This window comes from Sinocyclocheilus grahami, unplaced genomic scaffold (genome assembly GCF_001515645.1).
Source record: "Sinocyclocheilus grahami isolate Dianchi unplaced genomic scaffold, SAMN03320097.WGS_v1.1 scaffold17.1, whole genome shotgun sequence".
In the NCBI taxonomy this organism is placed as follows: Eukaryota; Metazoa; Chordata; class Actinopteri; order Cypriniformes; family Cyprinidae; genus Sinocyclocheilus; species Sinocyclocheilus grahami.
The window spans coordinates 208,551-223,350 of record NW_015505196.1 but is presented as its reverse complement, the minus strand read 5'-3'; the positions used below and the strand labels follow the sequence as shown (position 1 = coordinate 223,350).

The 14,800-nt window shown below is 36.8% G+C and overlaps 1 protein-coding gene across 4 annotated transcripts in view; it reads right to left on the bottom strand.

The window, feature by feature from the left end:
• gab1 (GRB2-associated binding protein 1) overlaps positions 1–14,800 on the bottom strand; it is a 112,589-nt gene that overhangs the window by 21,746 nt on the left and 76,043 nt on the right. For 2 of the 4 annotated variants that reach the window (XM_016231858.1, XM_016231865.1), the window contains exons 3-5: positions 5,390–5,687; positions 792–1,017; positions 474–563 (exon numbers count right to left, since the gene is read on the bottom strand). In XM_016231858.1, coding sequence (XP_016087344.1) covers positions 474–563; positions 792–1,017; positions 5,390–5,687 — 614 coding nt within the window. The remainder of the gene's footprint in view (positions 1–473; positions 564–791; positions 1,018–5,389; positions 5,688–14,800) is intronic. The other 2 variants (XM_016231868.1, XM_016231875.1) reach the window with 1 other exon arrangement.

Here is a 14,800-nt window from a genome sequence, read left to right as displayed (position 1 = left end):
CGGTGATGCGGAAAGACACAGAGGAGACGAATTGTACAAAAAGTATTCTCGTCGCTTCATAAAATTCAGATTGAACCACTGATGGCAGATGGACTATTCTGACGATGCTTTTCCTACTTTTCTGGACCTTGTCAGTGTAATTTACTTGGCAGTCAATGGGACAGTCACAAGCCTCCCGGTTTTCATCCAAAATATCTTAAATTGTGTTCCGAAGACGAACTAAGCTTTTGCGGGTTTGGAACGACATGGGGGTAAGTGATTAATGACAAAATCTTCAATTTGGGGTGGAGTAACCCTTTAAGCACTGAAGGCAAGAAAACATACCAACCCATTTTAGTCAAATCTGAGTAGAATAAATATTTTAGTAAGTTGTTATAATAAGTGTGCAGATTTTCAGGTAAAAATAACAGTATTTGGCAGTTGTGTGTGTGTTGTTTAGTATTGTATTCTTCACACTGATGCTTTTCACTCACTGACAGTCAGGAGGAGCACTCCTGCTCTCACACTCCTCCAGAAGCAGGTATTCCTGCTCCTCCTCTCCTAGAGCAAGAGGAACCACTGGACTACACCACACACAAAAATACATACAATGAGCCCCATATATCCATGTCTTCACCCATAGCACCTGAATGTCCTGAAGCGTCTTAGCAGGAGTGGGCGGTATTCACATTATATAACAGCTGATTTAAAAACAACAGACTCAAAACAGTAGCAGGCCTACATTACAAATTATTGGATGAGCCACGCACTAAAATAGCCAATGTACACATACCCCAGACGTTGTGTCTTACCTGTTAGGCTCAGGTTTCTTGCTCTCACAGTTGAGCAGCCAAAGGTAGTCCTGAGGCTCATCCAGACTGGAGGAGGACCCCAAGGGTCTGATGCTGACAGGCTGGTAGGGAGGAGGCAGGTTGGCCAGTGCAGAAGCCCCAAAGGCTCCTCCTGGCCCTACACTAGGGGCCATATCCACCACCAGACCCCCTGGCACATTTACTTGGTGAGAGATCTTTGCGGAGTCTGTAGAAAGAAGAAGATAGGAGAGAGTTTCACATTTTATGAGATCAAAAGCTTTAAGATACACTTAAGATCAGATCAAGCTCAGGGCAGCATTGTTTAACCAAAAGCTTTTACTGAAACCATCCCTGTACAAAACAAATTAGTATTGTGAAAGCCTCTCCGCAGGCTGACTTCTGGTAAGATAAGAGAAATGGGGGGGAAAAAGGAGTGTGAATTGATCAAATGAAATTGAGAATATACAACGTGTGGTTGCAAAATATATTGGGCTTTTAAATAAGAAATCAAAATACTAATATTAAGCACATTTCTACAGTATACTAAATATTATTAACAATGTGTGGTTGCAAAATCTATCTAATCTATCTATCTATCTATCTATCTATCTATCTATCTATCTATCTATCTATCTAATCCATCTTCTTAAATCATAGCTCTTAGTACTATGACCTGCTTGATTTAAAGACTGGTCTCACTGCAATTATGTACATTTTCCAAATACACCTCCAATGTAAGTGCATTATTACAAACACGTTTTTCCATTGTTTTTTTTAAAGCTAAAAGTCGGCGACAGCAGGCTAGATACTGTATGCAACCAAAAGTGTTCAAAGACCCCATGCAATTGTTTGACGAAGGCAGTTTTCCTTCCTATGTTGACATACTTCCTATTGAAACGTTAATGTTAATGTGTGACATATTAAAGGGTGCATTCAAATCATTTTGGCAAGATTTTGATTATGACATACGTCAACTAAATGTATAAAACCTGAATAAAAACAAAGCAAGAACACATTCTTTATTCACAATTTTGCCCAAGTTTTAAAATGTATTTTTAACAGATCAATGCCTTCCACCAACAAATGACTTGAACACACCTGACGTTGTAACTAAGACTTTTAATTACTTCCTACGAGGATTTAACCACGTCTTTAAACACACACACACACACACACACACACACACACACACACACACACACACACACACGCACACACACACACAAAACAATAGGTTTAAGCTAAATCACAATTCATGTGATGATATGCTTCTTGCTAATCGGCTACAGGTGTTACTGAGAGAAGAACCAGCTGATTGGACAAAATCATTGAGAGCACAAGATGGCTTGTGAATATTTTTATGTTCTCAAAAGAGGAATATTGTCAATTTCATCTTCTCAAGGCTAATTTTGGCAGTATTTAGGAGTACACTAACAAAGGTTAGCTTTAAAGCTAATATATATGGGCTAAAAACAACAAAACTCCTTCGATTTCCTTGGGTCTTAAAGCATTTTACAGCATTTTACAATAAATTGATTGAAATTATGTTCAATTATCCAGATATATTTTGAGGATAAGATTCTAATCGAGAGCAGCAATGACCATGTTACTTTGAGGGAGAGATAAATATTGGTTTTTGTAATGGGACTGATCAAGGTTAAGGCCGCCATCCTACACCGGCTGTGTGAAAGTGTAGAACTGTGTAGAGAGGAACCCTGAACACAAGACGCTAATGAAAGTGCCACTAATCCAAAACGGAGTCTCGGTTTTTATGTGGCATCAAGGATAGCTTGTAAAGATTTTTGTCTATGTTCTTTTAAAAGAGCTTTTCTTTATCTCTGACTTTTTTATTTTTATTTCCATCTCTCTTTGAACAGCCTACTCTCAAGGTCAGTGGAGTGCGGCTAACGGGGTGGTTGTGCATGGTTTTGTACAAGTCTCTCTTCAAACTCTGCTTTGAGTTATTCAGTAAAATGCACACAAACACATCACTTGTGCGCACACACATTGACACCCACACACACCCACTCACTCACTGGGTGCATTTGACTCTTTCTAAGTGCATGCAGCTCAAGGCTGTCAGGGCCACTTTGTCTCTTTCGGTCTCTTCACTTTTTTTCCCCGTTTTCCTCCTTCCCTCATTCTTCTCCCCTCCCCGCTCTTGTTTGTCAAGCTTGCTGCTGAATCATCCAAGACCTGGAAAATCCCCCCCAACATATTTGCATTCTCAGTACCCTGTTTAGTGCTGGTGGCTAATAATGGCAGGCTTCTATGTGTATCAAAATAGACAAAATTGACAGTTTAAAACTGTTTGGTCCTTTTTTGATATAATGCATTATCAATTCAGCAAAAAAGTGAATGACAATGTGACAATTCAACATTTGAGGTGTCACAATACCAAATTCAGTAGTAGTACTCATCAAACTTCATGTATTATTGTGGTCTTAGACCTTTAGCCAATTACTGCAGAGGCATTGATCATGAATATTAATTATTACGTGATGTTCTCACAGAAGGCTTAACTTTTTAACTAATTAGTTGTCAAGTTGAGAAGTAGTTCATGAATATTCAGTTACTTGCCTGGATGCTCGCAGCAGGTTACCAAACAAAGCATGCATGGCCAAATTAATATAAAAAAAATTATGCCTAAATTTAAACGTAGTAGCAAACACATTTTGTTGACTTGCATATAAAAGGAGGTAAAAGCAGGCCAACACAGTCATCTGCACTGTAGAGCCATTAAATAGACTAGATAGATAAAAAGAAATAAAACTATTATAACTATTATATATAATAAACGCATTTCCATTTTGCATAATGGCTTATCCTGAAATAAAGCAAATCTCCTAAATTATGCATCAAACATATGGAACAAAATAGAATGGAAGGGCAATAATTCTGACTAAAATATAAATTTTGCTAATGTTTTGCATCCAAAAGTGGAAGCACTTCAAATATCTTACAACATCTTAATTATAACAGCTCACTTACAAGTCAAACTCACTAAAACAGTGTTCAATAAAACAAAACAAAAAAGAAACTTTTCTTTGGATTTCCCCCTCAATGTTTGTGCACTGTTACACCCCTTCTCTCATATATTTCCTGTCTTTTCTCAACTGTATCTTTGCAATAAGGTAGCAAAAGTTCACAAAACGGTGAAGGCCAGATGTACAACCACAAGCGTTTTCCAAAGCCATAGCTTAAACATAAGCACTTCCTCATTAGAAACCAACATGAGCATCATTTACCACAACAGAATTCACACGTTTTTAGGACTTCACATCACTTTTAAAGAAGGCCACAGTGAGCCGACAGCATCTAAGATCAATACTGCTGAGCTGATGGAGACCCCTGTGGTGCCACAATTAGTCAGTCATAGGGGGGCACTTTGGGCTTTGGCACTTCGATCTAGTATCTGCAATTCAGTGAATGACCATTATGCCTGCAGGGCCTGGGAGTGCAAGAATCCAAACCATAGATTTGTCAATAAAATACTTAGGGTGTATTCACACTAGGGCTGTCAAAATGGCTGAAAAACTAAATTCGAATTTTGTACTTAAATATGATCAAAATTTGAATTATATTCGAATTTAAAATGCATAATATCAGTTAGGGGGAAGAATAGCTTTTGGCTTCTCTTTTGAGGCCATGAGGGCGCACCGAGCAAAGATGTACTAATGCACGTTTATTCAAAGCACAAGATAACGACTATCTGTGAAAAAAGTGCATAATGTTTAAAATAATGTTTATAAACCAATTATAATTAATTAAGTTGCTTAAACAACTATAAAAAGAACAGCATCATGTATGTATGTATGTATGCATAGTTTAATATAAAGGGCGGAAAGCCAATCACAGAGAGCACATTTTTCATTTAAAAACATGAGATGCAGCGGGATGGGAAAAAACCCGCTATAAAGTCTTGATATATGCTTTTTTCAAAGTTGAACTTGCATTAATTTTACATGGCTTTCTAAACATGCGGCTCCTTTGTGCGAGATGCGAGTGCAACGGTGATGATGTCCCTCTAGAAAATGCGCGAAATATGCATTCTGTGTGAACTACTTGGTTTCAGTTTTGATGTAAACAAGATCTTCTCTGCACTGATGTTCTCTTTTTCCACAATATTTTGAATGAACAACGCAGCAGCACCGCATCTAGTGGCTTCAACTGGATAGGCTAACAAAAACATTATAATGCAACGACACTTACATCATCATCGCATCTCGTGCGCCACTGATAAGGCTGCCTCCTTAACGCACACCTAAAATTTGAATGCAACATTTTTGCATTCGAATGTGGATTTTTCGAAATTCAAATTTTTTTTTTAACAGCCCTAATTCGCACAAGGAAAGTCCGGACCAAATACAATGTTGAGTTATAATTTTTTTTTGGTGCGGTTCGCTTTCACACTGTCCTTTTTTGCAAGTGAACCAGAAATCGTAAACAAAACGACACGTGTGCTAAGGTCATCCATTCACTGGACAGAAATTCTCAAGCAGGGAAAAACAGGAAGTGCAAAAACAGGCTAAACTGAAACGGTCTGAAATCATAATCATTAAATTCCTAGGTGTGTATTTGCATGCGACACAATTTACCTTCCGTATCGGTGGGGTTGAAGCCACAGATATCACAGATGCAGCGCACCCACTTGTTCATCTCCTCTTCAGTGTCTGCCACCAGGTAAAAGATCCGGTCGATAGTCTTGATGTCAAAGATGAAGCTGTGCTCCAGGTCCTTCTTGTTGAATGTGAGACCGGCGTCCACCTGCTCGCACAGGTTCAGATCGATTACGCGGATGGGCTTCTTGGCATGGTCATTCTTGTAATACTCCAGCACATCTGGGTCTCCTGTCAGCCTCCCACTGCGCAGAACAAACCATCGCTTCTTCCATGCCTAAAAGGAGAGAGAAGAATCATTTGATTCATGTACTACAACACATTTAAAAGAGTCACATGACTAATGAAGAAGCCACTTATTGAATGATTCTCTTGATCAATTGTGCTAATATGTACCATTGAGACAAGTCAGTTCCATTGATGGCCATCTTGACAAAGTTTCGGATAAAATTGTCTGCTCAGACATGATGATTGTAAATCAAAAAGGCTATATTAACTTCCAAGACTTCCATTTTTACAGCCATACTGACCATTGCAATTTCTCCCACTCTTTTTTTTATACAAGTGGTCCTCATATCTCCACATGTATCATACAAATCTATTGGATGGAGTTTAGACTGAACATGTTCACAGCCTACGAAAAGTTCATCAGACTGACCTCTCTGGAATATTCATGCTGTTATGTAATATTATTACATGAGAGCCATACCAAGTTAACACTGACTAACTGTAGGAAAAGCATTGTGAGATGTTTCAGCCCTACAAAAAAAAAAGTCATTGCAGGTGTTTGTGACATCTGATCCTATTGATCCAGCCAAATGCAGTGGACATTGTGGGCTCACTCTGGCAAAACTCCACTCAAAACTCTGTTTGGAGATACTGGCTAAACCCTCTGCAGACTGACTTTAATTTAACACCACCCAAAAGCCTGCGAAGCACTCATGCTAAAAGAGGTAACTGACAATGACAGCTTGATTATGCATGCTTTCTCCCATTTAAAAGAGAGGGAAAATGGAAATGCTGGTTTTGTATAAAAAGCAGAGTTCAAAATGTCACGGATTGTGACAAAGTGAAGGGGGCAGCAGTTCAACTCTTAGAAAACTAGCCTTCATGAATCTATCAGATGGGTGGATGTAAAACAGGGTGGGAACAAAATGAAAGAGGGCAACGTGAAAATGAAAAGCATCATAAGAATGAAATAATAAATTCACCAGATGGAGGGAAAAAACATCCATTTACAAAAAGATGGAAAGAAACTGGATAAATAATGCTGTATGGCATAATGGTCGACCAGAAAGTTATTATTAATATTCATTATGATCACACTTTATTTTAAGTACCAATTCTCATTATTAACTAACTATTAACTATGACCTTTGCCTCATTAAATACGGTAATACTTTATTTTAGGGTCTCTTAACTAGTTGCTTATTAGCATGAATATTACAAGAATATTAGCCATTTATTAGTACAAATTAAGCACATATTAATGCCTTATTCTACATGACCTTATTCTACATTCCTAACCCTACCCAATACCTAAACTTAACAACTAACTTACTAACTATTAATAAGCAGCAAATTAATTTATTGAGGGAAAAGTCATAGTTAATAGTGAATAAGTGTTCCCTACTCTAAAGTGTTACCAACAACTAGTTAAAAATAATGAGTATGACATGCATGTGATATTCATATTTTGTATATTTCACATATATTAAATTTCAACAAGCTCACATAAGATAAAAACATTTACAAAATATCAAGACTATTTTTTTTTAATATGTAGCCTATAATATATTCATAATATAAAAAGAAAATATTCAAAACAAATGGCATCACATAGTGAGAGTACATTTAATTATTTCCAAAACACTATTCCAAAACACTATTTGCTTTAAATGAATGGTTATTGTCATGGTGTAAAGAACAGAAACAAGATTATTTGAATAGTGTTTTAACTAGTAATTTAAACAATTAGTTGGTGCAGAATGAGTACTTGATTAGTTGGTTACTTGTGCACAACCTTAGCAGATATTCAACATAAGACCTAAATACAGCAAATATGTTACCAAACGAAGTTCCAAATAGGGGAAGAAAAAGGTTTTCTTAGATTTGCCCTTAAAAGTGTCATGAAACCCTAAAACACATTTTATGTTAACATATATGAACAGGTTGCACATCAGTAAAAACAACTTTAGCACTCGTTATGTCTATTATTAAGGTAAAAGTGGTTATTTTTTTAATTTTTTGAAGCAATATTGTTCTTCTGGTTCAAAAAGCAATTTTGAGCCTACGTCACGAAAAGTGACGTATATGTGTTAATCTGGAGTGGTGATTGGCTGCCGTGGCTGGAGAGTACACATCTGCGTCATCAGTTTTCTGAGCTTTTTTCAGTATTATTCATGAGAATGAACTCTTATGATCCAATCACTGCTCTGTATTATGCATGAGGTAGTCTTACAGCGGAAAATTCAAATCTCATGAAAGAGCTACCATACTGTCAGTTCATTTCCAAACATGACCGTAACAATATTTAATATGACAACACGTGGGGAGCGCATGTTTCTGCGTGGAACGCCGCGATGGGTTTAATGACACATCAAATCATGAGTCATTATCTGCTCGTCTGATCATGAGCGCGATGACACGACAGATTCCGGAAAAATCCAAAATAGAGTAAACAGAAAGTAACTGCCTTTATTCTTTCTGTTTTAAAGATATTTTAATATTCATTTTTCTGTATCATGAGTGTGTTGTAGGTCTGTTTTATTGGTTGTTTTCTCCCCTCTTCCCACCCTCTACACTCCCACTTTCGACAGTTTTACACGCCCATTTCTGGAGTCTTTTTCAGATCCAAGGTGTGAAAGACCAGTGCTGTAACAGGGGGGTTTCATGACAATTTAAACTTAAACAGACCACTCTGTCTTAAACAAGATTAGGAAATTAACCCTGAGGAAAAGATCACAGGCTTCTGTCATTAAACCACCAGACTGCCAGGAATCTCAATCTGTGTTGTTGTTTATTTTTTACCATCAGGTTTGGAGGGGATTAACAATGCCATACTTTACCCCCTCTCAGCTGTTTTTCCATCCACAGGGTTCTCTTTGTTAGACAGCCAAGCTCTGGCCCTCTGGATATCACCCCACCGCACGGCAACACAAGAGGCAACAGCCCCGCCATGCCAAACCAAACACACACACACAACATGACACTCAACAACTGATCAGCATGATAGACCTAATTGTGTGACGCAACCTAAATTTCCCAGTGAATACCATCCGAGCATCATGTCACCCATATTAAGTTTGGAAAGCTCAACAGTCTCAGGCTGAACTTTTCCCTCTGCTAACATTCTAACTGCAATATAGACTCAAAATTAAATGATAAGAGGTAAAACACAACAGATGGGAGTGTGACAGGACAGGTCCTACAATTAACAACATTAGCTTTGCTCCTCTATTATGGTTTAACCAACACAGCGGCCTCTTAGATTCTAGCCGCCGCTTCAAAACAAAGCATTTGAAGCTCATATTACACAGATAGTGTGTGCATGTATGTTTACTGGCAGGAGAGAGCCCCGGCTAACCTGTCACACGGATCAGCTTACGTGGGTACAACGACACAGACGGAACAAAAGATCATCCAGAGAATTGCTTCAGTGAACCGTGAACATTCAGGAGAACTCGCGTCAAACAAGAAGAATGCTGAAGTTTAAATCAATGGAATGGGAAGGAAAAATTTAATAAACGAATAAATTACAATTTAAGGGTCACTGACATGATGCTATGTTTTCATCCAAAATCAATTTATTAAAAAAGTATAGTATAGTATCAAGTCATAGATAAAATGGCTTAAATACACCTTTCATTGAGAACATTTGGTTACACTTTACTTGAAGGGGTGTGCATAAGACTGACATGACACCTTCATAATCATGACATGACACCTACATAATCATGACATGACACATGTCATGAATATGAAGGTTTTTTTATGCATGTTTATGACAACTGTCATTAAGTGTCATTCACTCAGTTATGTAATTTATAATGCAAAGATGACATTGTTTGAGATGTCTTTGCTATGGGCTATGGTTAGGGGTAAGGGTAGTGGTAGGGTTAGGTCAAATAATGTCATATTTGCATTAAAAATGACATAACTGAGCGAATGACACTTAATGACAGTTGTCATAAACATGCATAAAACCTCCTTCATATTCATGACATGTGTCATGTCATGATTATGAAGGTATCATGTCAGTCTTATGCACACCCCTTCAAGTAAAGTGTTACCAAATTGTCTCTATACTGTAACTTGCTTCATTCAGCACCTCTAAGGATGATTTCTATCTTGTGTTATCTTATTATGTATTGCATAATCTTATTATGTTTTGTTGCAATTACAAAATACAAAGAAGATTATTCTGTTGAGTTTTCTGTGACTGAAGCATTGAATGTAACAATAATCTTTGCTTTAAATTGTCTCTAAAGGAGAATACATTGCTTGTATCAGTTGCATGGTGCCCCTTGCCCATACTGTGAATCCAGCCCTGAAAACAGTAGCTATGTTTCCATCTACCAATTTTTAAGTGCATTTTGGGATATCGCATAAAGAACGCTGGATGGAAATGCCTAGATACGCATAAATTCTAGAAATGCGAATAAAAAACTTATGCGATCAACTAAGTAGGATAAATTTCTTATCCAGTAAGAAAACATGCGCATAAACTACGATGGAAACATTTTACCAAATAAATTCCTTAATGGGCATCAAAAAAGATGAGATTTTGTGATGGGACAACATAAAACTGGACCAACCAATGGACCAGTCTCATTGCACAGCATCTGAAATGCTAGTTTTTCTTCGTGATATTTAGCGAAAGTTAATCAGGAAGTGACGATATTGTTCTCTTCAACTCACTGGATGGAAACGTGCTTTATTTGCAAATGTTTTATGCGATATTCCAATTTTGCGCATACGTTTAATTCGTAACTTTGGATGGAAACATAGCTATTATAAATATTTCTATTTCAATGGAAACATATACAATCCTAAACAATAGCAGGTTTTGAATGGTTGACTAGATAGCAATGCCACAAGGGTGATCAGTTTGAAGTTTGTAAAAATTAACCATTTACTTGTGAAACTGTGAAGACTGTGATTCTAATGAAAACAACAATGACAATGCATATTGTGACTTTGTATGTGTGATGAAAATGTCAAACAAAAGACAAAATGCAACAAAATGCAGTTACAATAAAGAATACAATGAATGCATGCTTTATTTAAAGTAAAAGACAATATGCATGCCCTTTTGTAAGTCTAAGGCACTTTCACAAATCAACTGTTATAATTAGACATAGTAATGTGTTTATATGTATAAAAGGTTTGGTTTGTTAAAAAAGAGAGAGATTTCCCTAAAATAAAGCTGGAAAGAGATTAGCAAATGAGCAGGCTATTAGGGAAATGGACAGTCAAGGCCCCTGGGGGCCACAGAGAGGAGAGGCATGAACACGAAAAGGGGAGGGAAAATGTGGTTGACATTTTTTTTCTTTCTTTTTTTTTTTAATACATCAAGTAAAATAAGATCCCTCATTTAGCAGACGAACAGTAGTGAGGAACACACTGGTTTATCCTGCACCGGATCTCAGCTCAAGAGTTTCTCTAGCTTACACTTGTTAATATTACACACTTCTACTATGGCTCACAGAGTCCTGCACTTCTTCGCTGACTTCTTCGTCTATGAAACAGCCAAATCGGTTGTGGTGAAGAGCTGGTCTGTTGGAATCATCAACCGTGTCACCCAGCTGTTAATTATTCTTTATTTCATCGGGTAAGCGTTGATTATTTCCTTTGATGATGAATGTAAATGTTTTAAATAATGATATAAAAAAACAATTTGGGACTTCTATCTATCTATCTATCTATCTATCTATAAAATTGTAGTCGATACATTTTTGATGATTTACATAAATTACTTACTGATTTGCATATACATACATAATAATGCATACATATATGTGTGTGTGTCTGTGTGTGTGTCCGATGTATTATCTGAGTAATTTTAAGTATTTATTTATTGATTAAGGGAAAAACTATGGGAGTAATTGATATTAGCCTTCATATTATCCATTTAGATGATCTTTTTATTTAGTATTTTTTTTAATGAATGTCCTTCATAATGAACGTTCAATCATTTATTTGTTTGTGTGCGTGTTTGTATATTCAGCTGGGTGTTTATGCATGAAAAAGGACATCAGCTCCGGGACACGGGAATCGAGTCTGCGGTCATGACCAAAGTGAAGGGCTTGGGCAAATTTAACAACCGTGTGAATGACGTGGCAGACTATGTAGTTCCCTCGCAGGTCAGCAAATGTCCATTTTAATGCTGAAATATGAAACTATGCATTTCATAATCCTGCTCTCTGTGAAGTCTTGGGTGAACATTTCTGCACATTTTTTCAGGGTGGTTCCTCCTTCTCTATCATCACCAGCATGGTCATCACAGCCAATCAGACTCAAGGACGATGCCCTGAGGTGACACACAAACCTCAGCTGACTTTATATACTTTAAATATGCTCTCTTATGTACTTTAACACATGCACTCTCTCTACTCTTCTCTTGTCTGTCAGACTGATCATAAGTTTAAATGCACTACTGATGATGACTGCATGGCAAAACTGGACTCAAATTTAGGAAATGGTGAGTTCATTGTCTTTTCTGAGATCAGTACTACTAATACTCATTATACTTCAATGCATAATTATATAGTAGTGATTGAAGCATGCTAATACTTTCTAGATTGCTTCAGATGCATGTCTCCTTTATCTCAGGTATTATAACGGGCACATGCTTGAACGATACTAGTGGCACAACAGGATGGTGTGAAATTCAAGGCTGGTGCCCTGCAGAGGATGACAACGTTACAGAGTAAGAAACACATGCATGAAGTGGAGCTTTTTAGATTTGTAATTCAGATATTGTACACAGGGGAGTTATCTCGTAATCCAAAATGGATTGGATTAAGCACATGTGAGATGCATTAATTAATCTGCTCGCTCTTAGAAACTCAATGAAAGAGGTGGAGAACTTCACCATCTTCATCAAGAACAGCATTCGCTTCCCTAAATTTAACGTCACTAGGTGAGTTTCATCAATCAAAAAAACATACTGTTGTGAGATGCCATTTCTTTCTGAAATTAATCTCATTTAAATTAGGCCTGTCAGTGCAATCTAAGAATTTATCACTATTAATTATGCAAAAATGTTCACTGATGTGGAAATAGTGCTGGTGTTCATCTGCCACATAAATTTAATCTCTTGCAATGATCTTAATTTTCTAATGAAATGTGAAAAATGTGATTAATTTGAGATGAAATGTGATAAATGTGATTGTCAATAATTCAATTAAAATTTGTATTTTAATTTAATTAATATATCCCCCTTTGCAGCAAAGAAAGTTCAAACGGACAGAATAATAAAAACAATAATAATATCATTTTTTTAATTATGTCATTGCTTCATATGTCCTGTTTCTCACTCTCTTATCTTCACAGAGGCAATTTCCCTTCAAGCCTAAACAAGTCTTACATTCAGAGCTGTCATTACGACCCGGTGGACCATCCGTACTGTCCGGTCTTTAAAGTGGGAGATATCCTGAGACACATCAATCAAAGTTTGGATAACATTACTGACAAAGTAGGTCCACTCAGCTTTACCTCTCATCTGACCACTCAGTTTTCAGTTTATCAAAGAGATCTATTTCATTATATTTTGTAAACTATCCATTAAATCTCTCTGTTGACTGCTGCTGAATTCTTAGAGAAAAAGTTAATATGTCTGGTCTTGATTGGTGTGGTGTTAAACAACAGTCTGTTCTGTAACCAGAACGTGCAGTTACTGCAGAGCAATTGAGATCAGCTTCAAAACACAATATATAGAGGGACCCCTAAAGCAGGGCTTCCCAAATGAACCCTTGGGGGTTCATGAAAGAGTTGCAGGGGGTTTTGGGGACGCAGTGTGTGCTGGGTTCACTTTCTTTACATTCACATCTGCATAATTTCCAACACTTTTTGTGTACAGAAGTTAACAGCATTTCAACAATATCCCACCAAAATAAATGCTATACTGGATTTAACATATTAAATGCAAAAGGGTTTGAATGTTTGAATTTACGTTTAAATGTCATATCTCAGTTCAAATCGCATATAAGCTAAATAATAATAATAATAATGTAATTGATCACAATAAAATACTTATAAAAGAGATCAAATATTTGATCTAACTTGCATGTCATGTGACCGTGAATATGTAAATGTGTCGTTAAATTATTTAAATATTAATTTAAAAACAGGGAACCAAAAAAAAACAAGTAGTGCATAGAGGTTTACTGTATAGACCAATTATCGGTTTGTAAACATTCAGGATGCGCGTGCATCATGGTTGCAGAAAACCCGGGAGAGATAGCCTTTACGGCTAGAGAATTTCATGGATACGGTACAAAATAGTTAGGTTTAAAAAGATTAGAAATTATATTGATTAGATGTCATTTTCAAAATGTTCTCCGTATATTACAAGAGCTTGTCACAATCTACAGTGTATGAAGCTAAAGGTTTTTGGGTTAAGGTTCATAATGTAGAACATTTTTAACATTGTGTGCTGTATGTGCAGAGGTAGCTAGCAAACAAGTAATACAGCTGTTAAGCTAACAGTCACATTTAGCTGAGTAAGATCATCATGATTGAGAACTGTTGGATACTGCTGGAAATGCTGGTGTAATGGGGTATCCTATTTATTATTTTAGGATTTTTTTGTTTGCCCCAGTGAAGCATTTCTATTAATATAACTGATTAAGTAGTCAAACTCATTCCATATCAGCAGAATAGTGTGGTACAGAAAGCCTATGTCCATAGAAAAGTTTCTGAATTAATTATGTTACTGATACCTAATGGTCAAAAGCAATAGCAAAAGTAATAGGTCGATTTTATTCAACTGCAGACAAAGATTTTGAATAGCTAGGCTGGCTTGTACACTATATTGCCAAAAGTATTGGGACACCCCCCTCTAATGAGCAGGTTTGACTACTTTAGTAATATCCACGAGTACAAATCTTAATGTTTAAGCATATAATGCTATTCTAGGGAATTGTGTGCTTCTAATTTTATACCAATAATTTGGACAGGACCCTTTTCTATTCTAACATGACAATGCCTCTGTGTGTAAGGCAAGGTAAAAAATGTTTTTAAAAATGAGTGATTGAGTCAGTGGGGAAGAACTGGACTGGTCTGCAGAAAAGCCAAGTCCTAATCCCAGATGAACACCTCTGGTGTGACTTTAAATTCAGACCTTGAGTCAAAAACTCATCACCAAACACCAGTGACTTGTACATA